The sequence below is a fragment of the Polyodon spathula genome, chromosome 12 (genome assembly GCF_017654505.1).
Source record: "Polyodon spathula isolate WHYD16114869_AA chromosome 12, ASM1765450v1, whole genome shotgun sequence".
In the NCBI taxonomy this organism is placed as follows: Eukaryota; Metazoa; Chordata; class Actinopteri; order Acipenseriformes; family Polyodontidae; genus Polyodon; species Polyodon spathula.
This window is the reverse complement of record NC_054545.1, coordinates 196,935-223,419: the sequence shown is the minus strand read 5'-3', so window position 1 is coordinate 223,419 and position 26,485 is coordinate 196,935. Positions and strand designations below refer to the sequence as shown.

Here is a 26,485-nt window from a genome sequence, read left to right as displayed (position 1 = left end):
TAAATTGCATTCTTAGCTGGTCTTTGATTGTGAAGGTCAGCGTCTCTCATACGGATATCAGCAGGTTAAGAGACTCAAGATCCATGCTGTTGCCTTTGGAGAGCTATGCAGTGCCTCTGCCTCCTCTCTGTTAGCTCTATGGAGTGTCTCTGCCCCCACTTTGTTAGCTCTATTGAGTGCAGCTGCCTCCTCTCTGTTAGCTCTATGCAGTGCCTTTGCCTCCTCTCTGTTAGCTCTATGGAGTACCTCTGTGTCCTCTCTGTTAGCTCTATGGAGTGCCTCTGTGTCCTCTCTGTTAGCTCTATGCAGTGCTTCTGCCTCCTCTCTGTTAGCTCTATGGAGTGCCTTTGCCTCCTCTCTGTTAGCTCTATGGAGTGCCTCTGCCCCCACTTTGTTAGCTCTATTGAGTGCAGCTGCCTCCTCTCTGTTAGCTCTATGGAGTGCCTTTGCCTCCTCTCTGTTAGCTCTATGGAGTGCCTCTGCCTCCTCTCTGTTAGCTCTATTGAGTGCAGCTGCCTCCTCTCTGTTAGCTCTATGGAGTGCCTCTGTGTCCTCTCTGTTAGCTCTATGGAGTGCCTCTGCCTCCTCTCTGTTAGCTCTATGGAGAATTGTTTCTACTAAAAATGCTTCACAGTCATGTATTTGGCACAGGGCTTTCATAAACCTTTCGAGTGCTACCAGGATTTGTAACAAATAATTCTTAAATCATCGACTGAGCCGTACCTCTTTTCGGGCCTTCTCTGTCCTGCGGATCTCCTGCCTCATGGAGTCGGTTTTCTGCGTGACCACCTCCATCTCCTCCTCCTTGTCACGCAGATGGCGCGAGAGCTTCTGCTTGTGAGAGCGCAGCTCAGCCATCCGCTCGTTCAGCTCTGAGAACTCCTGCATGGCCAGCTTCCTCTGCTGGTGGGCGTCCTTCAGCTCCTTGGTCTGAGACTTCAGCCTCTCTAAGGATTCCACGAGTTGCTGAAAACAGCATAATCAACCAATCAATCAATAAATAAATAAATACATACTGTCTCCAGTCTGTGAATCCAGTGCTGAGCCAATGGTAGTGGCTACAGGTGTTCCATCCCAGCTCTGCGAAAGTATTACCAGTCAGCCAGGATGCAGGACTGCACAGCACAGCGTTACCAGCCAAGATGCAGGACTGCACGGCACAGCAGGCATTACTAGCCAGCCATGATGGGGGACTGCACAGCACAGCACAACATAGCATTACCAGTCAACCAGAATGCAGGACTGCACAACACAGCATAGCAGAGCATTACCAGCCAGGATGGAGGACTGCACAGCACAGCACAGCAGGCAATACTAGCCAGCCAGGACGCAGGACTGCATCCCTACCTTGTGAATCTCTTCTTTCTCCTGTTTCAGTGCTTTGACCTGCTTGTCAAGCGCTTTCATCTTCCCCGAAGAGCTTTCGAATTCCTGCCGAAGAGTTACGGCTTCCTCTAGCCGATGTTCCAGCCGGTCGGAATCTGAACAGGAGGATAAAGATGCTAAAATCTCTTCATTTCTACTTTATTCTGGTGCAACTCCTATGACTTTCACATGGGCTGGTTTATGCCGTTTATAAAGGATATCACGATGAGGTGTAATGAGCCCATAATGTGACAACCACGCATGTAAAACAAGCTTTCCTGTCACTAAAGCACTTGTTTGAACACAGCCTCCCCACGCCGAGCCCACTGCAGGACTGTCTGCAGTCACATTTCGAACCTGGTGCAATTCTATGTGCCAAGTCAGACCTACAGAACAAATGGAAGTGCAGGTGAGACTTGAGGAACAATCTTTTTTACACTGTAACCCTGAAATGTATTGCACTGCAACTTTCGACACAAAAAGACATAAACCAAAACCTTCCTGTCTGGCCCCTCAAGTACCTGCTAATTTCTTCTTCAGTCTCTCTATTTCTTCATTAAGTTTCTTCATTTCCTTATCTCTATTTGCAGTTCCTAATCCTCGGCTTGAGCCGTGAAGCGACTGTACAGCTTGTGAAGATTCTGAAGAAAAAACACGAACAACCACTGTGCATGTCAGCAAGTGCACAGTAAACAAAAAAGAAAGACATATTTGAGTCAGTATTTCTTTTTTTCTTTTTTTCAGATGGTTGAGAAGCACCTTGCAGTTTGCGGCTGAGCTCCAGCTTCTCCTGCTCCAGCCTCCTGATCCTCCTCTCGTACCCCTCCACCTGCACGCTGTTCCCCAGGCCTCTCTGCACGCCCCCCTCCGAATCGGCACCGTCCCAGTGCAGGACTCTCCTTAAACAGCCTCTGTCAGAGAAGCAGCTGGACAGCAGAGGAGAAAACAGAGACATAGCGAACTGAACATACACTACAGTACGTACACGTCCACATTTCAATAGAAATGCACACTGCAAATTTAGTGTTAATGTTGGTGTAGCACAAAGATGCATACATTATCAATGAAGGATCCCTACCTTTCAGTGGTGTATGTAAAACCTACAAAGGGTAAGTGTAGTCCAGTAAAGCCAGTATGAGACCCTGGTGGCACGACATCCTATAAGATAATAAAACAACACATCAGTAATGAATAATCACAGCACTGACAGCCCTATCAGTGTGAACACATCAACCAGCATGGAATCCATTTACACAGCATTGAGAGCCCTATCAGTGTGAACACATCCCCCAGCATGGAATCCATTTACACAGCATTGAGAGCCCTATCAGTGTGAACACATCCCCCAGCATGGAATCCATTTACACAGCATTGCCTCCCCTCTTCAACATGAACACTGGGTGATTATATTTTCATACAATAAATACTGTAGTACTATTATGGCTTCCAGTAGACTCATTTTGTAGTTTCTTTGATTACATCATGATGTTAAATAGAAGATCTAAATTATGTTCATATATATTTATTGATTGGTTTTTTAAATGGTCTCAATGCTGAAATTTTAGTTGATGCTAAACTTCTGGCCACTGCTGTAGCCAGATTCAGCCACGCACCGGGTTCTTCAGAACGTCGTCGTCCACGTCGAAGTTGGATGTGTCCGAGGGGCTGCTGACGTCCGGGATGTAGGGGGCCTCTGTGTTTCGAATGTTGTCCCAGTCAATCCCAGCGAAGAAGGGGTGCTGCTTGAAGTCTTCCATCCCGTTCTGGCCCAGCCGCCGCTCCCTGCTGCAGATGAGCCTCTGGATCAGGTCCTTGGCCTCCTCGGAGACGTCAGGGATGTGAGATGGGAACTGGAAGCGCTCCTGCAGGACACAGAATGAGGAATATATACCACTATTAGGAGAAGATGATCCGAGAGATCATTGAATACTGCTAGGTATGACAGCCACTGATTAACAACATACAGTTCAGTCTGTGACCAGCAGGAGGTGTAGAAAGATTTAAAAACAATATTGCTTATGCACAAATCCTGGTAAAGACTATTTCACTGTTATCCCAAGAGCAAAACTACAACCCCCTTTCTTGTCTTGTACAAGCAAGTCATACTATGAGGTTTATCAGTGGCAAACCAAATTCCGAAGACACTCAATTCTACTAGTCCTGAGCTAATGTGTCTAAACAGTTCTCATATTTAGTTGTCTTGCTCAACAATGATATTGGCGTAACATCTGTGTGGCTGTAAAAGAAAAAGGGACTTACTTCATGATTCATAATCTTCCCATATGTTTCTACTAGCGACTCTGCGTAGAACGGAGTCTCTCCATAAAGCATTTCATACATGCACACGCCCAGAGACCACCAGTCACACTCCGGCCCGTACTTCCCCATCCCGTCTTCCATAGCCTGCAGGATCTCCGGGGAGATGTAGTCAGGAGTGCCCACCGCCACCGAGGACTTCACCTGAACCGGGAGAAGAGACAGCAATGACCAACACAGGACAGAACCCAGCTGCACACACTGACCCTCACTATCACTGTACTGAAACAAGACACAATGACCAACACAGGACAGGACCCAGCTGCACACACTGACCCTCACTGTCACTGTACTGAAACAAGAAGAGACAGCAATCATCAACACAGGACAGGACCCAGCGGCACACACTGACCCTCACTATCACTGTACTGAAACAAGACAGCAATGACCAACACAGGACAGAACCCAGCTGCACACACTGACCCTCACTGGCACTGTACTGAAACAAGACAGCACGACCAACACAGGAAAGGACCCAGCTGCACACACAGTTCTCACAATCCTAAAAGGTGGGAAACTCTGTGCTGGGTTTGTAAGGTCTGGGATGTAAATAAATTGAGATACAGATTACAGATTTACTGCAGAGTTGCTGGTGTGCCAAAGTCTATCATTTGGAAGAGACAGAATGTGAAGAAACAAAACAGTCAACCACAAAGACTGGGAAAATCCGCCCGCGCTTCATTCCACGTAATGAATGACAAAACATTTCCCAGACAGCCCTGGCAGGTGCTGGTATCCAGTGAGAATGCTGCCTGGCTGCAGACTCTGCTCTACAGAGACACTGCTACTAAACACGACAGCCAAGTGCAACAAACACATCAGCAACCCTGGCCTCCTCTTTCTAGGACTTGGTCATTTTGAATTGTTATTCGTTGCCTCAACCAGGGATTTAATGCTTAATTTCATATTTGTCTATTATGGGTAATCATTTTCACTTGGTTTGAGATTCACAAATAATAACTATAGAATAGAAGCTGGTTATAAGCCAGCACAGTTTCAGAGTGTGACAGCAGGCTGTTGCATGAAGTATTTAAGGCACACTAGAGGACTTTCCTCACTGCTTGCAGCAAGGCGTTTGGGTTTGCATCGACACAGCTCGGAGCGTACCATTAAGGACATGGTACTGAGCAGGATCTAGAACAGAAACATGCTTCAGGAAGATACTGCTGCTGTTACTTGGATCAATCTTGATGACTCGAGTGATAAAACAGTCTCAAGTAAATATTTTAATAACCCACTGGCACCAGGAATAACAACCCAGCTTATTTCAGCCTTGTAAGGGAACCTGATGAAAATATGCAGTCTAATAAACAGAACGCCAAGCCTGCTATTGTTATCAGACCACAATGACATAAATGATGTCTAAACCAGATGGAACAGCAAAGCCTCCTTTTATGAACTGGTTAGAATAGAGAACAGCAGACCCTTATTCTTCAACAAATGCCTCAAACTGCCTGGCCTGCGGGGCGAGGCAGTACACCCCCATATCAGACAGTACCAAGGGGGAGCTGCAGGGGAGGACAGAGAGGCAGGACACCCTCATATCAGACAGTAACAAGGGGTGCTGCAGGGGAGGACAGAGAGGCAGGACACCCCCATATCAGACAGTACCAAGGGGGAGCTGCAGGGGGAGACTGGAAGAGACAGTACACCTCCATATCAGACAGTACCAAGGGGGAGCTGCAGGGGAGGACAGAGAGGCAGGACACCCCCATATCAGACAGTACCAAGGGGAGCTGCAGGGGAGGACAGAGAGGCAGGACACCCTCATATCAGACAGTACCAAGGGGGAGCTGCAGGGGAGGACAGAGAGGCAGGACACCCCCATATCAGACAGTACCAAGGGGAGCTGCAGGGGAGGACAGAGAGGCAGGACACCCTCATATCAGACAGTAACAAGGGGTGCTGCAGGGGAGGACAGAGAGGCAGGACACCCCCATATCAGACAGTACCAAGGGGGAGCTGCAGGGGGAGACTGGAAGAGACAGTACACCCCCATATCAGACAGTACCAAGGGGGAGCTGCAGGGGAGGACAGAGAGGCAGGACACCCCCATATCAGACAGTACCAAGGGGGAGCTGCAGGGGGAGACTGGAAGAGACAGTACACCCCCATATCAGACAGTACCAAGGGGGAGCTGGGGGAATGAACCAAATGCAATAGAGGGGTCAGTTACCAGTGTGTTTTTATGACTCTTACAAACTAGAACTCCATGATATCAAAGTGCACGACAGGAGGGGCAGCCCTACTTTATTAAGTGTGACCTGATGACAGTAATAACTGCTTATTATAAAGATCTGTTCTGCATCTGTACAGCAGAAAACTAAATAAAATACACACTGAGATTATGGTAAATAACATTACAATAGATCATTCTTAAACTATGACAGTGTCAAAATGATTTCCTGTCCATATTCTTACAATCAGATGTGCATGGAGAATCAGTCAAATGTTTATTTCAGACTTTCTTCCTCCTTTATGACAGTAAGCAAATACTTAGCAGACTCTTGTGACAGGAAGCGCATGTTTACACAGCCAGGGCACTAAATAAATAACAAGCCCAAGTTCTAGATGACTACTTGTAGATTAGGAGGAACGGGCCAGTGCAGTTCAGAGCAAAGACAGACATTGCAACACGACATGCAAGACTGCACAGTGCAGTTCAGAGCAAAGACAGACACAGCAACACGGCATGCAAGACTGCACAGTGCAGTTCAGAGCAAAGACAGACACTGCAACATGACATGCAAGACTGCACAGTGCAGTTCAGAGCAAAGACAGATACTGCAACACGATATGCAAGACTGCACAGTGCAGTTCAGAGCAAAGACAGACACTGCAACACGACATGCAAGACTGCACAGTGCAGTTCAGAGCAAAGACAGACACAGCGACACGACATGCAAGACTGCACAGTGCAGTTCAGAGCAAAGACAGACACAGCGACACGACATGCAAGACTGCACAGTGCAGTTCAGAGCAAAGACAGACACAGCGACACGACATGCAAGACTGCACAGTGCAGTTCAGAGCAAAGACAGACACAGCGACACGACATGCAAGACTGCACAGTGCAGTTCAGAGCAAAGACAGACACTGCAACATGACATGCAAGACTGCACAGTGCAGTTCAGAGCAAAGACAGATACTGCAACATGATATGCAAGACTGCACAGTGCAGTTCAGAGCAAAGACAGACACTGCAACATGACATGCAAGACTGCACAGTGCAGTTCAGAGCAAAGACAGACACTGCAACATGACATGCAAGACAGCACAGTGCAGTTCAGAGTAAAGACAGATACTGCAACATGACATGCAAGACTGCACAGTGCAGTTCAGAGCAAAGACAGACACTGCAACATGACATGCAAGACTGCACAGTGCAGTTCAGAGCAAAGACAGACAGCAACACGACGTGCAAGACTGTACAGTGAAGTTCAGAGCAAAACTGCATTCACACCGCTTCCCTTACATTAAAACACCAGAAGCCCATGAAACGGCACAGCACAGAAATTAACTTTTGGTTAAAGGTTGCAGATCTTGACAATAAGTGTCCAAGCTTGCACCTGCTGAGCAGAATAACTGCTTCATTCAAGATTGTACTTACTGTCCCATCATCCATCATCTTCAAGCAGGAGCCAAAATCAGCCAGGCGGATATGCCCGTTCATATCAAGAAGAACGTTATCTGGCTTTATATCTCTGAAACAAACACAAACAAAAGACACATGACCCTTCAGACCACATTTATACAAAGCATGGGAAGCAGGGTTAGAAACACAACAGAAATGAATGGCAGTTTGATCCATTATAGGTTTTAATATGGTATTAAATAGCAGCCAGACCTAGAATAAGCCTAACTCTTATGGAATGGGAATCTTATTTCCTTCTGTGTAGAAAGTATTTCTACATCTTGAGCAGCTTTTGCTAAACATTATTCTGGGATCAGAACCTGTCTCCGTCGCCTCCTGAAAAAAGCAATGGCTCTGTCCTGAAGTTCTACCAAGGAAACACAAAACAGTGATGGTACACACACCATGTAATCAGTGTGATCAGGGCAGTGTTAATAATAAACCCTTCTGCCCTGTGTAATCATTGTGATCAGGGCAGTGTTCATAATAAACCCTTCTGCTCTGTGTAATCAGGGCAGTGTTAATAATAAACCCTTCTGCCCTGTGTAATCAGTGTGATCAGGGCAGTGTTAATAATAAACTCTTCTGCCCTGTGTAATCAAGGCAGTGTTAATAATAAACCCTTCTGCCCTGTGTAATCATTGTGATCAGGGCATTGTTAATAATAAACTCTTCTGCCCTGTGTAATCAGGGCAGTGTTAATAATAAACCCTTCTGCCCTGTGTAATCATTGTGATCAGGGCAGTGTTAATAATAAACTCTTCTGCCCTGTGTAATCAGGGCAGTGTTAATAATAAACCCTTCTGCCCTGTGTAATCATTGTGATCAAGGCAGTGTTAATAATAAACCCTTCTGCCCGGTGTAATCATTGTGATCAAGGCAGTGTTAACAATAAACTCTTCTGCCCTGTGTAATCAGGGCAGTGTTAATAATAAACCCTTCTGCCCTGTGTAATCGTTGTGATCAGGGCAGTGTTAATAATAAACCCTTCTGTCTCATGTAATCAGTATGATCAGGGCAGTGTTAATAATAAAGTCTTCTGTCTCATATAATCAGTGTGATCAGGGCAGTGTTGCACACAGCATTCTCAAGTCTATTGTATTGTATGTGCTACAAACACATTTAGCATTGTTTTCTTCCCCTTCATGTGGCGGTTTGCTTTTAATCCAGGCACAGCTGTGAGCAAAGCTTCAATGGCAAACAGTCTTCCCTTTAACACTGTGGCACACCACTGACCACATCTGCACCATCGCAAACTTTACAAGACCCTTGGTTTTCATCTCTCTCTCTCTCTTGTAAAATGACCACCTAAAATGTCAATTACTAGTCTTGAGAATGTGTTCTTATGACAAGTGATGTACTCTAGCAGTCAATCCCTAGTCGGCGCAAACGCCTCTCTTCATGCAATGTGCATGTATCTGTGTGTTGAGAAGCTCTGCTATCAGGAGAAGCAGTATAACCCTAAACAGAATGTGCGTCACCATCACTGCAACGGGAAGAAATTAGAGATGGCATGGAGTCCGATCATACATACAATCTGCAGAACAGGAAAGGTTATTAGAGATGGCATGGAGAATGATCATACAATCTATAGAATAACAGGAAAGGTTATTTTGAGCAGAACAACGACAAGAACAAATCCAGCTTCCTTCTCCTGTGCTTGTTTACTAGTTTCCTCGCATTTCCAGGATCAGGGTTCTAATCAATAGCAGGCAGAGCACTCGTCACCTTCCAGATGTACTTCCTCCGACCACGGGAAAGGAAGCAGGGAGGGAAAGAAGGCCAGACTGGGTGTGAGCTGCAAGGAAGCATCCTGCTAGAAAGAGATCGCTTCACTCTAGACCCGACAGCAGTACAATTGGAGCTCCAGGGCTCTGTGTCCCAAACATTCATGTAAAGCATTTAGGGGACCCCAGTCTCTCCAGGCAGCGCTCCATTTTATGAGTCTCAATTTTTGTCAGTCCGGTGGGACCCCAGTCTCTCCAGGCAGCACTCCATTTTATGAGTCTCAATTTTTGTCAGTCCAGTGGGACCCCAGTCTCTCCATGCAGCGCTCCCTTTTTATGAGTCTCAATTTTCTGAAGTTAGACAATAGCAAACATGATGCGAGAAAAACGCAGTTGAGGAAGTTCAGTTTCCCTGATTGAAATGGTTTGTTTAGAATACAGACCTGATTTCTGGTCTGTCTGCACCACTGACCCAAAATTTGCCTTGTTCATTTTTACAACAGGGAGAAAAACAAACTTAGTGTTATAAAACTGGCAGGAATAAGCAGCCTAATGAACGTGCCCCCGTTGTTTATTCCTTTGTAACAATAAAGCCCACGACGCAAACAGGACGGAAACCATGTCCTACAGTGCGTCTTTGTTGTGCATGTACAGAAACATTCACACACTGCTTCACTGATTCTAATAATCCATGTCACTGTGCATGTAAAGAAACATTAACACACTGCTTCTAATAATCCATGTCACTGTGCATGTACAGAAACGTTAACACACTGCTTCACTGCTTCTAATAATCCATGTCATATAAATAAATTACCTGTGCACATAATGATGCTGGTGAATGGAATGAATGGCCAGAACCATTTCTGCCAGGTAAAACTTGGCCATGTCTTCAGGCAGCCGATCTTCAAACTTGCTGAGTAATGTCAGCAGGTCTCCTCCGACGTAGTAATCCATCACTAAATACTGCAGCACAGCGAAACAGACAATGATATTACACAGATATCCTCATGTAGTGTATGGTACAGATACAGTACACCTCGGCACATTCCAACGACTGACTGTGTCAGCACATATACAACACAGTACAATTCATCGGAAGAAATCTAAAGCTGGGTCTGGTTTGTGGAACACCTGGAATGTCCTGTTAACAGAAGCTCCACTAAGCTGGACAACACCACCACATGCATATCACAAGTGTTAAAAGCACTGAGCTTTATAACCAAACCTGGTCCCTGAGACACACTGTGGTACTGCGCCTCCCTGGGACACGCTGTGGTACTGCGCCTCCCTGGGACACGCTGTGGTTCTGCGCCTCCCTGGGACACGCTGTGGTACTGCGGCTCCCTGGGACACGCTGTGGTACTGCGGCTCCCTGGGACACGCTGTGGTACTGCGGCTCCCTGGGACACGCTGTGGTACTGCGCCTCCCTGAGACACGCTATGGTACTGCGCCTCCCTGCAATGCAGCAATGAGCTACACAAGCCCTAGATAACACATTGAAGCAGACTGAATTAGATTGCATGTCAGCATACCAAATAGTTATCATCCTGGAAGGCATAGTGCAACGTGGTGATCCACTGGCAATCTCCATTCACTAAAACATTGCGCTCCTCACGAAAACAGGCAGTCTGTACGGAAACAAGGACGAGAAGAGAGAGAGAGAGAGAGAGAGAGAGAGAGAGAGAGAGAGAGAGAGAGAGAGAGAGAGAGAGAGAGAGAGCAGTCCTGGTTAACAGCGTAATACAGAGTGTACCACAGAACAGCACAAGCAGCCGTCTTCTTTGTCATGGGTCATTCATTTTCCTGATTTAATTCAAGGTTCTGATTACCACTCTTTATAATTCTCATTTCCAAATGAAATGTGTCACTTTCAACAATCCTAGATGACCATTATTTAGAATAACATCCTATCGAAATGCGACCCCCAGCTGCTGTTAACATCATTCTCTGAACCGACAGGATGAAGGATGAATCCCAGGAGTGTGTGAAGAGGCAGATTCTTCCAGTGCGAGATGCAGCCTTCAGTCACTGGAAGCTACTGATCGATTCAAGAGCTCCTCCATCTCCCTTTATACACACAATGTGTAGGAACGAAAACAGAGCACAATGCAAACAGTGTTGCATTTCCTTTAGAAAGCCAAGTATATATAATTGACAATTCTATTTTAGATAAAGATGACGCACTAAGTCACATTAAACCTGTTTCTTCAAAAATAGCCCTATTTTTATTCTATCTGAATCTATAATACCGATACGTACTGTGTGCAGTGTAATCTGATTGCACGATTCAATCCACAATTTGTACATGATTTTATCTTGCATAATGTGCTCAGTTTGTGCATACTGTATGAAGAATGCAAAAACAAAACAAGCTCACTAGATGTGTCTTCTGCTTCATTTAAGATCTTAATAGACAGCAGAAAATGACCCGACTAGTGGGAAGCTAAAAGAAGATAAATGGGTAAGTGGCTGAACACACAACAACAGCCCTTCTGTACGCTGTGCAATATTACTCAGAGTGAAGGATTAGCGATTAACTTGATGTTGACAAAAGCTTTACTAAAGACCAGATGCCTGTAGGGACGGTCAGATCTGATTGCAGAAGAAAAAAAAATAGGTCAAGTTTTCAACAAAATGAGGCAATTCAAGAGCTCCAGCCGTATGGCTGTACTTTCATTGGGCAATAACAATGATCTTGATTTCAAGAGCAATAAAACACACATGAGGTAATTCCAACTGTTCAGACAGTGTCCAGCGAGCGCTTTAACCAAACAGAACGAGGGGCCATCGTGTCCAGCAGCGCTGTGATCAAGGGATAGGGCTAGGGTTTAGGGTTAGGGTTAGGTTTAGGGTTAGTGTTAGGGTAGAGACGGCAATAACGGCCTGACTTACTTCAGCTCGTTTCAGCATTTCCCATTTGTTCAGGATTTTCATTGCATAGACCCGCTCTGTGTTCTTCATTTTCACAACTGCAACCTAAAAAACAAAAACACACCATGACTGACGGCGTCTATGTCCTGGGTTCAAATGTAAAGCGCGTCCCTTAATGTAACTGCTGTTTGTAGCCGAGGGCCCCAGCTGAGGTCCAGGGCTGTCCTGTTTGTTTGGTTTTATTGAGCAGCTGGGACTGTGAGGCACATCAAAGAGAATTTGTGTGCTCACTCAAGGTCTACGGCAAGGAAACAAATGCTCGCCTTTCTCTCACACAATATTCCTGCACATGCAACACTTCTAACCCTTATTTTTACTTCATGCATTATTATTATTATTATTATTTGGTTTTACTTTCAGATCTTGCTGAAAACAGCCCTTTCTCTTTGCATAAGTCAGCAAGAAAACAGCCGCGTGGAAATCTGATTCAAGCTACCTGCCACCCAGACTCCAACTGGCCCAGTATCAGAGCAAAAAATAAACCTTGCTTAGCGGTCAACAGTAACCACATACAGTATCCTACACACCATCCCAGACACAGGAGACTATAGGCAGGGTGCAGGTGGACAGGGTGGGTAATGCACAGTACAGTACACCCTCTCACTGTGAATCACACTCAATGGAATCCAATGGGAACCAAACACAGGAGATTATAGGCAGGGTGCAGGTGGACAGGTCTGGTAATGCACAGTACAGTACACCCTCTCACTGTGAATCACACTCAATGGAATCCAATGGGACCCAAACACAGGAGATTATAGGCAGGGTGCAGGTGGAGAGGGTGGGTAAGGCACAGTACAGCACACCCTCTCATTATGAATCACACTCAATGGAATCTAATGCGACATCTCTTGCATTAGGCCTCAGGCCTGCAAAGAATAGGAAATGTTACAGTAGCTGTTACTTGATATTTTTGGGGATTAATAGAAAATAAGATTGCTGGTAAAACACAGCGATAGGAAACACAATAAAGACTAAGATCACTGTTTTAATCTGAACTCAGGGCGCCTAAGCCCTGTTTGAAAACAGGAATGTCTCTGTATAGGATGCAGAGCTCGGCTGGCTCTGGGCTTTAAGCCAGTTTAACCTTCTCCATAAACCATTGTGAAATCAGCAGGATAGGGAGCAACGCCCAATGAGAATGGTTAAAAAAACGTTCCAATCAGCCACCAGGTTTGACCTCTGACGATTGGACAAAGGAGTTTACAAACACGGCACATATTTTGCTTTTGTTCAACCATGTAGCACAGTTATTTCCCATTTCTTTTTTCTTTTTCTGCTAACCCATTACAGGTCTACATGGTTAAAGTATTGTGAGACAGCTGGATTCATACTGAAGCCAGAGATGTTTCTTTACAGTATGTTGCCTTGAAAAAACACCACAAGAAACATATAAAGGGTTGAGACTGTTTGAAACAAAGCCCTGTCCTGTTAAGGCTCTACAAGGAGGAACAGTATTTTATTGTATTATTTGTAGCGTGCTTGATGTTTTTAAATAGCCTTACCTATTGCATTGGATAACTGTCCCCGATTGGGAAGGCATTCTTGTGATTACTGCCTGTTTGAGTGAGGCATTACACAGCTGAGCTGAGAGCAGCCCTGTGGACACACCCAGGACTGACCTCACTGCAAAAACAAACAGCTGCTGCTCTGCACAACAGCTTCTTTGCCTTTTTTAGACACAAAACAATCACCCTGCCTGCAAGAAGTCAGCCAAGCTCTCTCTACTGTACAGCAGAGTCAGGAACAGTGCATATTTTGTGTGAGTGTGTGTGTAGGTGTGTGTGTATGTAGGTGTGTGCAGGTGGTGTCTGTGTGTAGGTGTGTGCAGGTGTTTTGTGTGTGTGTGTGTGTGTAGGTGGTGTGTGTAGGTTTTGTGTGTGTGTGTGTAGGTGGTGTGTGTAGGTGTATGCAGGTGGTGTGTGTGTGTGTAGGTGTGTGCAGGTGGGGTGTGTCTCTTTGTGTTCAAGACGGTTCAATCTTCCAGATCAGTTGTGGCTCTGCAGCTAGAAAGCCATTTCTCAGGATGATGCAACACTGGCGAAACGGCCAATGAGAACACTGATAAAGTTTCCAATCAGACACCAGGGTTGACTTCTGCACTTCCATGTATGAACCACACCGTACTGAACTGGGATTTCATTTCTAACACCACACAAGGACATACCCTAAGGAAGCGTCACTTCGATGACTCAACAGAATGCTTACAAAGCAAACCTGCTGGACGACAGCACTAGCCTGTGGAAGGAATTCAGTGGCAGTGCGGAAATGCAGCAGAGCTGGGCAGGAAGGAAAGCATGGAGCTGCAGGCAGGCTGGTCTGACCCCTGACTGCAGCAGGGTTGGGCAGGAAGGAAAGCCCGATAATCTGGACAGGACGGTCTTGCTACAGCGCTGCCAGCAGATGGCCAGAGGAGAGGAAGCCAGGCTGGAATGAATGCACAGAAGGGTCTAAAGCAAATGCACACGACATCAAGCTCTTCTTGCACCTGAATATTATACTGCCTTCAAGTGTGTTTCAAAGGAGATTAAACAGGAATAAAAGTCCTTGGCTGTACTGTGACATCACAGACTCTGGTATCTGCAGCACTAACCCTGTCATGTGATCTGGGCGCTCCTGTAAAAGGGACTCCTTATCATATCACAGCTCTGCCACTTCAAATCGCCAAAGACCAAAATAAAACAAAAGCTCATTAAAATTTGTATCCATCATCACTCTTCCAAATCACACGTCGAACACAACAAATCAAAACAGGAACAGCAAATCACCCATTCCCTCAATCTCTCCGGCAGTGCAGAGGCTGAGGAAATGTCCCTGGAAATGAGACTTCACAGTGCTCGGGAGCCTGTCCTCCAATGCTCTACACAAACAAATACATCATTATTTCAAGGAACTGTGTGTGCTTGTGTCTCCAGAAAATCCATGTGATGATCACGGCACTGGTAAGTGACATTCCAACCATGCATACTGTACCCTACAAGAAAACTCTGCATGTGACACTCTAACCATGCACACTGTACCCTATAGGAAAACTCTGCAAGTGACAGTCCCTCCTGGACAGTCAGATCAGTGCTACAGTATGTACAGTCAAAGCCATCCCATACCTGAAGATCTCAATATCCCAAACCTGTGTGCAATAAAGCAGTTACAGCAACACTCAGGAGGCACGTCCAGGCTTCAGTTGCAGAGCGCCCTGTCACCTCGGCTGCAGTACTAGTCGCCTCCACACACCAAGTTTCACTGCTCTTCAGTGACTCTTGTTTCCATACAGAATTACAAAGTGGCCGGCTCCCTTTCTAATGGGTTTGTGACGTATCTTGCACCAAAGAAGACAACTTCGGTGCAAGTCAGTGGGATGTAAGCAGAGGCACAGAGCCAGACTGTGTGGCTGCAGAGCTGGACAGATAAGAAGAGCAGGGCTGAGCCTCACTTCTTAACACCACCATTCTCTATCACGTATATTCCAATGCACTCGCCAATAAATAAACAGTTAGAGAAACTTGCAAAAAGGGCCTTCCTGTCAATTTGAAAGGTTATATTGTAAAAAAAACATATTGGGGTTTTTAAGCCGGTTTGTGTGGGTGAAAAGGCACAAAATCTGTTTCAGGAAACCACATTTTGTCACAACTTCCTCTCTCAGAAAATAACCTTTTCCTGAGGTTTTCCTGGATGTGGTCCCATCCTCTCTGGTTCTGTAAACAGACTGAAGTCTCAGTTTTTCCTCCTGTCTGTGTGCGTGTGTGCGCTCGTTCCTCCTGTCTGTTTGTGTGTGTGTGCGGGCGCGTGCATGTAACGGACTGAAGTCGCAGTTTAAACTGCCAGTACGTCCTCGTGTGTGCATGCGTGCGCTCGTCTGTGTGTGTGTGTGTGTGTGTGTGTGTGTGTGTGTGTGTGCGTGTAACGGATTGAAGTCTCAGTTTAAACTGTCAGTACATCCTCGTGTGTGCATGTGTGCGTGCGCTCGTCTGTGTGTGTGTGTGTGCGTGTGCTCGTCTGTGTGTGTGTGTGTGTGTGTGGGCGCGTGCATGTAACGGACTGAAGTCTCAGTTTAAACTGTCAGTACATCCTCGTGTGTGCATGTGTGCGTGCGCTCATCTGTTTGTGTGTGTGTGCGGCGCATGTGTGGAACAGACTGAAGTCTCAGTTTAAACTGACAGACAGTACATCCTCCTGACTCCCAAAAGCTTGCATATATTCAAATATTATCAGTAGTTTAGTGGTCTGCTGTTTTGCGCTGTTACTCGAGAGCTGCTGATGGGATTAGTTTAGTCTGAGCACTATCGAGTGTTTAATAGTTCTGGATGATTGGCTCAATTACAGTACAGTGCCGTTCATATTTCAAAGTGCAGTGTGTAACAGTGGAGACCCTCTTACCTCGCCGAATGCTCCTCTGCCAATAACCTTCAACATTTCAAAGTCATCTCTATGGAGTCTCATCTCCTTCACTGCGGTTGTGAAAGGTTTCACTGCAAGAAAAGCATAATAATACAGAATAAAATATACATGTATACTGGTTATTGGATTCTGTGAGCCCTGGATTACAAGGAAGAAAACTCCTACTAGAGAGACACAGCCCAAGCTGGACATCAGTGATCTATATACAAATAAACTACTAAAAGAGAGACACAGCCCAAGCTAGACATCTGTGTTCTGCATATAAATAAACTTGTCTCCACTTGAGGAAGCAGACAGCCTCTGTATTCTATTCCTTCAGCAGTACTCTTACTGAGACCTACTCAGTAAATGATCTAACGGCAGCAGCACTGAAATGCACATTCATCTGCTGGTGTGGTTCAGTCTTCATTAACATCACTAATGCAGCACAATACAAATACACTGGAAGGAGGTTCTCGCTGCAGGTTTACGAGTTTAATGACAACGTCATGACGTTTCAGATCATTAAACAGGTATTTAAAAGGTCCACGTAAAGTGATGGTCAGAGAGAGTCTTTTCTTTAGCTGGGTCAGTGCACAGCAATCCATACCCTGCATCCTAACAAAAGCCCAGGACCACTGCCTGAGTGGAGAGAGCCTGACAGTAATCTGTCAACACGCTCATAATGTGTTGCAATCTGCAACTGTAATATTTTTTATTATTATTTATTTGTTTTATTTTTATTAATGCAGTAGTCACCAATTATTTTTTATTATTATTTATTTGTTTTATTTTTATTAATGCAGTAGTCACCAATTATTTTTTATTATTATTTATTTGTTTTATTTTTATTAATGCAGTAGTCACCAATGGTTTTAGGAAAGGGAGATCGTGCCTAACTAACTTGCTTGATTTTTTTGAGGATGCAACATCGATAATGGATAATTGCAAAGCATATGACATGGTTTATTTAGATTTCCAGAAAGCTTTTGACAAAGTCCCGCACAAAAGATTAATTCTCAAACTGAACGCAGTTGGGATTCAAGGAAACACATGTACATGGATTAGGGAGTGGTTAACATGTAGAAAACAGAAAGTACTGATTAGAGGAAAAACCTCAGAATGGAGTGTGGTAACCAGCGGTGTACCACAGGGATCAGTATTAGGTCCTCTGCTATTCCTAATCTACATTAATGATTTAGATTCTGGTATAGTAAGCAAACTTGTTAAATTTGCAGACGACACAAAAGTAGGAGGAGTGGCAAACACTGTTGCAGCAGCAAAGGTCATTCAAAATGATCTAGACAAGATTCAGAACTGGGCAGATACATGGCAAATGACATTTAATAGAGAAAAGTGTAAGGTACTGCACGCAGGAAATAAAAATGTACATTATAAATATCATATGGGAGATATTGAAATTGGAGAAGGAATCTATGAAAAAGACCTAGGAGTTTTTGTTGACTCAGAAATGTCTTCATCTAGGCAATGTGGGGAAGCTATAAAAAAGGCTAACAAGATGCTCGGATACATTGTGAAAAGTGTTGAATTTAAATCAAGGGAAGTAATGTTAAAACTGTACAATGCACTTGTAAGACCTCATCTTGAATATTGTGTGCAGTTCTGGTCACCTCGCTATAAAAAAGATATTGCTGCTCTAGAAAGAGTGCAAAGAAGAGCGACCAGAATTATTCCGGGCTTAAAAGGCATGTCATATGCAGACAGGCTAAAAGAATTGAATCTGTTCAGTCTTGAACAAAGAAGACTACGTGGCGACCTAATTCAAGCATTCAAAATTCTAAAAGGTATTGACAGTGTCGACGCAAGGGACTTTTTCAGCCTGAAAAAAGAAACAAGGACCAGGGGTCACAAATGGAGTTTAGAAAAAGGGGCATTCAGAACAGAAAATAGGAGACACTTTTTTACACAGAGAATTGTGAGGGTCTGGAATCAACTCCCCAGTAATGTTGTTGAAGCTGACACCCTGGGATCCTTCAAGAAGCTGCTTGATGAGATTTTGGGATCAATAAGCTACTAACAACCAAACGAGCAAGATGGGCTGAATGGCCTCCTCTCGTTTGTAAACTTTCTTATGTTCTTATGTTCTTATTATTTTTTATTATTATTTATTTGTTTTTTTTTATTAATGCTACGCAAGTTAGTCAGTGGTTAATAAAAATAACAATAATTAAACAAAAAATAAATTTTTACGTCATCAGTCAATTATTTTATTATTATTATTTTTTTTTTTTATTAATGCAGTAGTCACCAATTATTTTTTATTATTATTATTTTTTTTTTTTTATTAATGCAGTAGTCACCAATTATTTTTTTATTATTTTCTCCCAGGTTATTATTTAAGCTCGGCTCACTGCTACTACCCCCCCATGCTAACTCGGGAGCGGAGAAGACGAACACACGCTGTCCTCCGAAGAGTGTGCCATCAGCCAGCCGACTGCCTCTTTACACACTGCAGACACCATGCAGCCACCTCGGAGCTACAGCGTTGGAGGACATTACAGCTCCGGGCAGCTTACAGGCAAGAACCACAAGCGACCAGCCAGACTACAGGGGGCGCTGGTGCGTGGTGAGCCGAGGACACCCTGGCTGAATTAAAACCCTCCCCCACCCTGGGCGGCGCTCAGCCAATTGTGCGCCGCCCCCTGGGAACTCCCGTCCATGGTCAGTAATGGAATAGCCTGGATTGGAACCAGCGATCTCCAGGGTATAGGGCATATCCTGCAACCCACATAGAGCGCCACTCGGAAGCCCCTGCAACTGAAAGATTAGCTAGAATAAAATGAAAACGTCTCATTAATGCTGGCCTGTTGCAGGCTGGTAATACAGTAAATAACACAGTCCTGACGAATGGCTGAACTCCGTTAAAGTGATTAGATATACAGTATGCATTAGAAGACCACACTAGCCATGAAGCTCAATTTGTGTGGTCACTTTATTAGGAGAATTCACCCTGCGATACAGCAGACTCTACTGTAAACTGATCAGTAATTGTCTTTGGTAAAAAACGTGACACAGTATTCCTTCATCTCCCAGGTTGTGCTCTCTGGGATAAGATTGTTAGTCGTCTGGTCAGGAAGCCACTATGTTCCCTCTTTCTCAGATAAGTGCTTCAACACACCTTTATCCTCTACAGTATACTGGCTCTCAGAAACACTAGTCATACAGCCTCCCGCAGGCTGCCACATGAAGCACAGGTAAAGGGTCAAGCCACTAATGGGAATGGAGTTTATGCGTCCTGTCCGTTCAGGGCTTTTTAATAAGACGACTGGGCTTTTTACCATATGTGGACAAACCTTGTGTGCAGACAGTGAGCCCCAGAAGCACACCACTGTAGTTATACATCACTAGCCAAAACCTGTGTGCAGACAGTGAGCCCCAGAAGCACACCACTGTAGTTATACATCACTAGCCAAAACCTGTGTGCAGACAGTGAGCCCCAGAAGCACACCACTGTAGTTATACATCACTAGCCAAAACCTGTGTGCAGACAGTGAGCCCCAGAAGCACACCACTGTAGTTATACATCACTAGCCAAAACCTGTGTGCAGACAGTGAGCCCCAGAAGCACACCACTGTAGTTGTACATCACTAGCCAAACCCTGTTTTAAACAGCACACTTCTGTCTTACAGTAACCATAAAGCACATCATGTCCGTTTATGTACAGGACCACTAAGAGAGTGAGGAACTCCTCTTGAATAAACGAGGTGTCAAGGGTATTAGCGGTTCTTAAAAACATTTCACACAGACCCTACACAATGTGGGCACGCCTTCGACAGACAAAGCTTTCTAATAGACTGGGTGGGCAGACTGCTGCAATGCACTGCCTATAGCAAAACAACACTGGCTTCTCCAAGTCACCTGTGTACATGTTCTTGCATTCTTAAAACAAACACATTTAAAAATGAGACCGCATGCATTCCAACATCCCAATGTATTCCCAGCAGGGGAAGCACAGTCCTAGTGGTCTGATAGGAATCTGAAATGAATGATGGGTAAACAGAAAAGAATCCTAGCAGTGCTATCCCTGTGAGCGTGGTTTTGAAGCCCTGGTTGCAGACTGAATTGTGGGCTTCAGATGGAGCTGGGCTCAGTGCTAATGTGATAATGCAGCTGAAAGACAGAGATTTACAGCAGGCTTTCTCGTGCAGATGGGAACCGAGCAGAAGGCATCGTCCACTGGGAGGAATGGACTACTGGAAATACCTAACTGTCTCCTTTTTTAATTTACTTGAAATGATCTGAATTAGGCTACTGTGCTTTTAAACTACTTCAGGAAACTAAAACAGACTCCTCGGAACATTTCTGATCTACAGTCAACTACATAGCCACTTAAAGTGATCTATGTGTTTTATTTCACAGAACAAAGCAAGGTTTTTAAATGGAAAAGACTTTCTGCTTTTGCTACATAAAAAAATTCAACAATAAAACATGTTGCATCTTCAACCCTTTCTTTTTTTACTCCAGGCTTCACATGTTTAACATGAAGAATAAGCACAGTTCCTTATTAGTGCTCTTCCAATTGTCTCCAACAACAGCCTAGGATTTGAAATGTTTGTTTTAAATGAAGAACTGCAGATTCTGTGCAGGTGTCTGACACAGAACAGACACACACACAAGCTACCAGAACAGATGAGCTGCACAGACCTCCTGCCACAGTGACATCAGAGTTAGCAGGAGTATCATCTGAAGAGCTTAATTCACCCTGAAAATGAAAAGCACGCTGGCACACACACGCGCACGCACATACATATACACACACACAGACACAGAGCGCCAGTGTAGCATACAGCAGTACATTGATAGACTGAGCCACCATCCTCCTGCTCTGCCATTAGAGCAGGACGTTCATTTCATTTTCTACAGCTGCTGATACTAGCAGGACGTTCATTTCATTCTCTATGTAAACGGCTGAATCACAGGGCGTTACATGAAGCACTGTGCTGGTGCATGAGAAATGTTTGCTATTCTTTTTCCACTTCAATGTGACACTGTACTTTGTCTACTAGAATCCTGCTTCAGTGGTATTTAATGAGTGATTGAGGCAGTTACAGAAGAGAAGGTAAAGAGGTGTGTTCAGGTAAACAGGACACACTGCCACTAGAAGAAAGGGGCTTTAGAGCAGTTTGGATAGAAAGCTGTGAGAGTATTTGTGTGGGCTGCTTCGCTACAGTAAAAGCCAGCAGAGCTCACAGCCACAGGCTGGCTTACAGTGTTGTAGTTTGTAAAAGGGTCAGGCCATATTTTGTGCAGGATCTTTTTATTTATTTATTTATTTATTTTTTACTGATTTGACGCTATTGGCTATTGAGACCTAAGCTTCCTTTACACAGTGTTCCTGGCAAGACAAATCAGACTGACAGCAGAGCTACACAAGTCATTTAGTTCATTTTCCGAGCGAAATATAAAATGAATTGGTTTGTTTTGTTGTTTTAAAATCAGCGAATATCTGGCTGTTGAAAGCCAGTTTAAACCACAGCAGACTGGGACCCTTTCCCTGGTTTCTATTGTATCTGCAGACCTGCAGCAGCAGAGCACACACTTCTCTGGCTTCAAAGCACATTCAACTTTAAAATGAACGAACGTGACAGAAAAGTACATGTGCTGTATTACACTGTCACTCACACGTAACAAAGTTTCAGTCTAGAAGTAACACTCAAGTATATTTAAGAGCTTCGAAGCAGTTCTAGTTAATGATAAGCAAGTACTTAAGTCTCTCTCCGAGTGCATGCATGCATGAGTATGTTGCGTGCACATGCGTGCATGTGAGAGCGTGAATGCGCATGCGTGTGCATGTGAGAGTGCGTGTTAGAATGCGTGTGAGAGTGTGTGCGTGTGTGAGAGCACGTGTGTGTGTGTGAGAGCGCAAGTGTGTGTGTGAGAGCGCGTGACTGCGTGTTTGAGTTCAGAGCACCCTGTCAATGGTGTTTTTATTATTCAAGTAAATACCTGGCTGACTGAAAGGAAACAGTCGCAAGAGAACAGTTTAAACACTGTGTGCTGCTTGCAACCCAATCTCTTAACAATAGGGAGAAAGTCAACAAGCAAATTAAAAGCTATGGATGACAATCCAGTGGCCTAATGTTGCTATTAAAATGAACTCATACAATACAAGGCATGTTCCGTTCAGTTCTACAAAGCCTGGCCTTGCCTTACCGCAGCTGCTCATCGCTAACAGTGGTTTTCAGTTTCTCCTGTGGAGTCACCTGGAGAGACGCACTAACATGTGTTACCAGTACTTTGTCAGCCTTACGTACATTTGCTTGTGTGATTTTTTTAAGAGCACATTTCAGCCCTGCACTTAATTACTGTTTGCCAATTAAAGAAATATTAAAATGTAACCTATTAAACTTGATTTATGATCAGTGGCTGTACAGTATAGTGACTAATGTCTAAGCATCATAAAATGGCAGAAAAATAAAACGCAACAAAACCTTGCATTTGCTCCCCATTTGAATCCATGCCAGACTAGCTACTGTACAGAAGGGAGGTGCTATTTAGATCTGGACTGATGACCGCTTCACACATGAAGTTTATCAGCTGATCTTTGCGAGTGCCAGACTTACTAGTTACTGGAGTCATATCTAAAGCTAGGTATTGAGGCCAGGATGAAATTCACGGTTTACAATGCCAGACCTCCAATGGCTTATTAAGAACTAAAATATAAAACAAACTCACAACGTTCAAATATTGATGTCAAATGCAAACCTGTCAACAGAACATTAGAGAGGAGTGTTTTCACAACTCCGCATGTTAGACTCATTCACCCTCTCTTGAAAAACCGTAGAGCAAAGCTACTGCTCTTACCACTGGACACTATCAGCACAAACAGACAAACGATTGGAACTGCAGTCAAGGTGCTTGTGCGTACGTATGTCACTCATGTTTAAAAATTTACTGCTTGTCCAATCATGATGAAACCTGCTTAGAACATTCTTTACAACAAGTTTCAGAGCGCATCAGAATCTAAACTAAACCAGAGTCACAGAGCTCCGGATACTGCAGCAACTAAACCAGAGTCACAGAGCGCCGGATACTGCAGCAACTAAACCAGAGTCACAGAGCTCCGGATACTGCAGCAACTAAACCAGAGTCACAGAGCTCCGGATACTGCAGCAACTAAACCAGAGTCACAGAGCTCCGGATACTGCAGCAACCAAACCAGAGTCACAGAGCTCCGGATACTGCAGCAACTAAACCAGAGTCACAGAGCTCCGGATACTGCAGCAACTAAACCAGAGTCACAGAGCTCCGGATACTGCAGCAACTAAACCAGAGTCACAGAGCTCCGGATACTGCAGCAACTAAACCAGTCACAGAGCTCCGGATACTGCAGCAACTAAACCAGAGTCACAGAGCTCCGGATACTGCAGCAACCAAACCAGAGTCACAGAGCTCCGGATACTGCAGCAACTAAACCAGAGTCACAGAGCTCCGGATACTGCAGCAACCAAACCAGAGTCACAGAGCTCCGGATACTGCAGCAACTAAACCAGAGTCACAGAGCGCCGGATACTGCAGCAACTAAACCAGAGTCACAGAGCTCCGGATACTGCAGCAACTAAACCAGAGTCACAGAGCGCCGGATACTGCAGCAACTAAACCAGAGTCACAGAGCGCCGGATACTGCAGCAACTAAACCAGAGTCACAGAGCGCCGGATACTGCAGCAACTAAACCAGAGTCACAGAGCTCCGGATACTGCAGCAACTAAACCAGAGTCACAGAGCACCGGATACTGCAGCAACTAAACCAGAGTCACAGAGCTCCGGATACTGCAGCAACTAAACCAGAGTCACAGAGCTCCGGATACTGCAGCAACTAAACCAGAGTCACAGAGCTCCGGATACTGCAGCAACTAAACCAGAGTCACAGAGCTCCGGATACTGCAGCAACTAAACCAGAGTCACAGAGCTCCGGATACTGCAGCAACTAAACCAGAGTCACAGAGCGCCGGATACTGCAGCAACTAAACCAGAGTCACAGAGCGCCGGATACTGCAGCAACTAAACCAGAGTCACAGAGCGCCGGATACTGCAGCAACTAAACCAGAGTCACAGAGCTCCGGATACTGCAGCAACTAAACCAGAGTCACAGAGCTCCGGATACTGCAGCAACTAAACCAGAGTCACAGAGCTCCGGATACTGCAGCAACTAAACCAGAGTCACAGAGCTCCGGATACTGCAGCAACTAAACCAGAGTCACAGAGCTCCGGATACTGCAGCAACTAAACCAGAGTCACAGAGCTCCGGATACTGCAGCAACTAAACCAGAGTCACAGAGCTCCGGATACTGCAGCAACTAAACCAGAGTCACAGAGCTCCGGATACTGCAGCAACTAAACCAGAGTCACAGAGCTCCGGATACTGCAGCAACTAAACCAGAGTCACAGAGCTCCGGATACTGCAGCAACTAAACCAGAGTCACAGAGCTCCGGATACTGCAGCAACTAAACCAGAGTCACAGAGCTCCGGATACTGCAGCAACTAAACCAGAGTCACAGAGCTCCGGATACTGCAGCAACTAAACCAGAGTCACAGAGCTCCGGATACTGCAGCAACTAAACCAGAGTCACAGAGCTCCGGATACTGCAGCAACTAAACCAGAGTCACAGAGCTCCGGATACTGCAGCAACTAAACCAGAGTCACAGAGCTCCGGATACTGCAGCAACTAAACCAGAGTCACAGAGCTCCGGATACTGCAGCAACTAAACCAGAGTCACAGAGCTCCGGATACTGCAGCAACCAAACCAGCAACCAAACCAGAGTCACAGAGCGCCGGATACTGCAGCAACCAAACCAGAGTCACAGAGCTCCGGATACTGCAGCAACTAAACCAGAGACACAGAGCTCCGGATACTGCAGCAACTAAACCAGAGTCACAGAGCTCCGGATACTGCAGCAACCAAACCAGAGTCACAGAGCTCCGGATACTGCAGCAACTAAACCAGAGTCACAGAGCTCCGGATACTGCAGCAACTAAACCAGAGTCACAGAGCTCCGGATACTGCAGCAACTAAACCAGAGTCACAGAGCTCCGGATACTGCAGCAACTAAACCAGAGTCACAGAGCTCCGGATACTGCAGCAACCAAACCAGAGTCACAGAGCTCCGGATACTGCAGCAACTAAACCAGAGTCACAGAGCTCCGGATACTGCAGCAACCAAACCAGTCACAGAGCTCCCGATACTGCAGCAACTAAACCAGAGTCACAGAGCGCCGGATACTGCAGCAACTAAACCAGAGTCACAGAGCTCCGGATACTGCAGCAACTAAACCAGAGTCACAGAGCGCCGGATACTGCAGCAACTAAACCAGAGTCACAGAGCGCCGGATACTGCAGCAACTAAAAACCAGAGTCACAGAGCGCCGGATACTGCAGCAACTAAACCAGAGTCACAGAGCTCCGGATACTGCAGCAACTAAACCAGAGTCACAGAGCGCCGGATACTGCAGCAACTAAACCAGAGTCACAGAGCTCCGGATACTGCAGCAACTAAACCAGAGTCACAGAGCTCCGGATACTGCAGCAACTAAACCAGAGTCACAGAGCTCCGGATACTGCAGCAACTAAACCAGAGTCACAGAGCTCCGGATACTGCAGCAACTAAACCAGAGTCACAGAGCGCCGGATACTGCAGCAACTAAACCAGAGTCACAGAGCTCCGGATACTGCAGCAACTAAACCAGAGTCACAGAGCGCCGGATACTGCAGCAACTAAACCAGAGTCACAGAGCTCCGGATACTGCAGCAACTAAACCAGAGTCACAGAGCGCCGGATACTGCAGCAACTAAACCAGAGTCACAGAGCTCCGGATACTGCAGCAACTAAACCAGAGTCACAGAGCTCCGGATACTGCAGCAACTAAACCAGAGTCACAGAGCTCCGGATACTGCAGCAACTAAACCAGAGTCACAGAGCTCCGGATACTGCAGCAACTAAACCAGAGTCACAGAGCTCCGGATACTGCAGCAACTAAACCAGAGTCACAGAGCTCCGGATACTGCAGCAACTAAACCAGAGTCACAGAGCTCCGGATACTGCAGCAACTAAACCAGAGTCACAGAGCTCCGGATACTGCAGCAACTAAACCAGAGTCACAGAGCTCCGGA

The 26,485-nt window shown here is 45.4% G+C and overlaps 1 protein-coding gene across 2 annotated transcripts in view; it reads right to left on the bottom strand.

Moving 5' to 3' along the window:
- Positions 1–26,485, bottom strand: part of LOC121324843 (serine/threonine-protein kinase MRCK beta-like) — a 68,134-nt gene that overhangs the window by 27,183 nt on the left and 14,466 nt on the right. For both annotated transcript variants that reach the window (XM_041267057.1, XM_041267058.1), the window contains exons 2-13: positions 16,352–16,443; positions 11,939–12,022; positions 10,579–10,674; positions 9,860–10,008; positions 7,292–7,385; positions 3,625–3,825; positions 2,979–3,227; positions 2,444–2,523; positions 2,125–2,291; positions 1,887–2,006; positions 1,348–1,481; positions 724–966 (exon numbers count right to left, since the gene is read on the bottom strand). In XM_041267057.1, the coding sequence (XP_041122991.1) occupies positions 724–966; positions 1,348–1,481; positions 1,887–2,006; positions 2,125–2,291; positions 2,444–2,523; positions 2,979–3,227; positions 3,625–3,825; positions 7,292–7,385; positions 9,860–10,008; positions 10,579–10,674; positions 11,939–12,022; positions 16,352–16,443 (1,709 nt within the window). The remainder of the gene's footprint in view (positions 1–723; positions 967–1,347; positions 1,482–1,886; positions 2,007–2,124; positions 2,292–2,443; positions 2,524–2,978; positions 3,228–3,624; positions 3,826–7,291; positions 7,386–9,859; positions 10,009–10,578; positions 10,675–11,938; positions 12,023–16,351; positions 16,444–26,485) is intronic.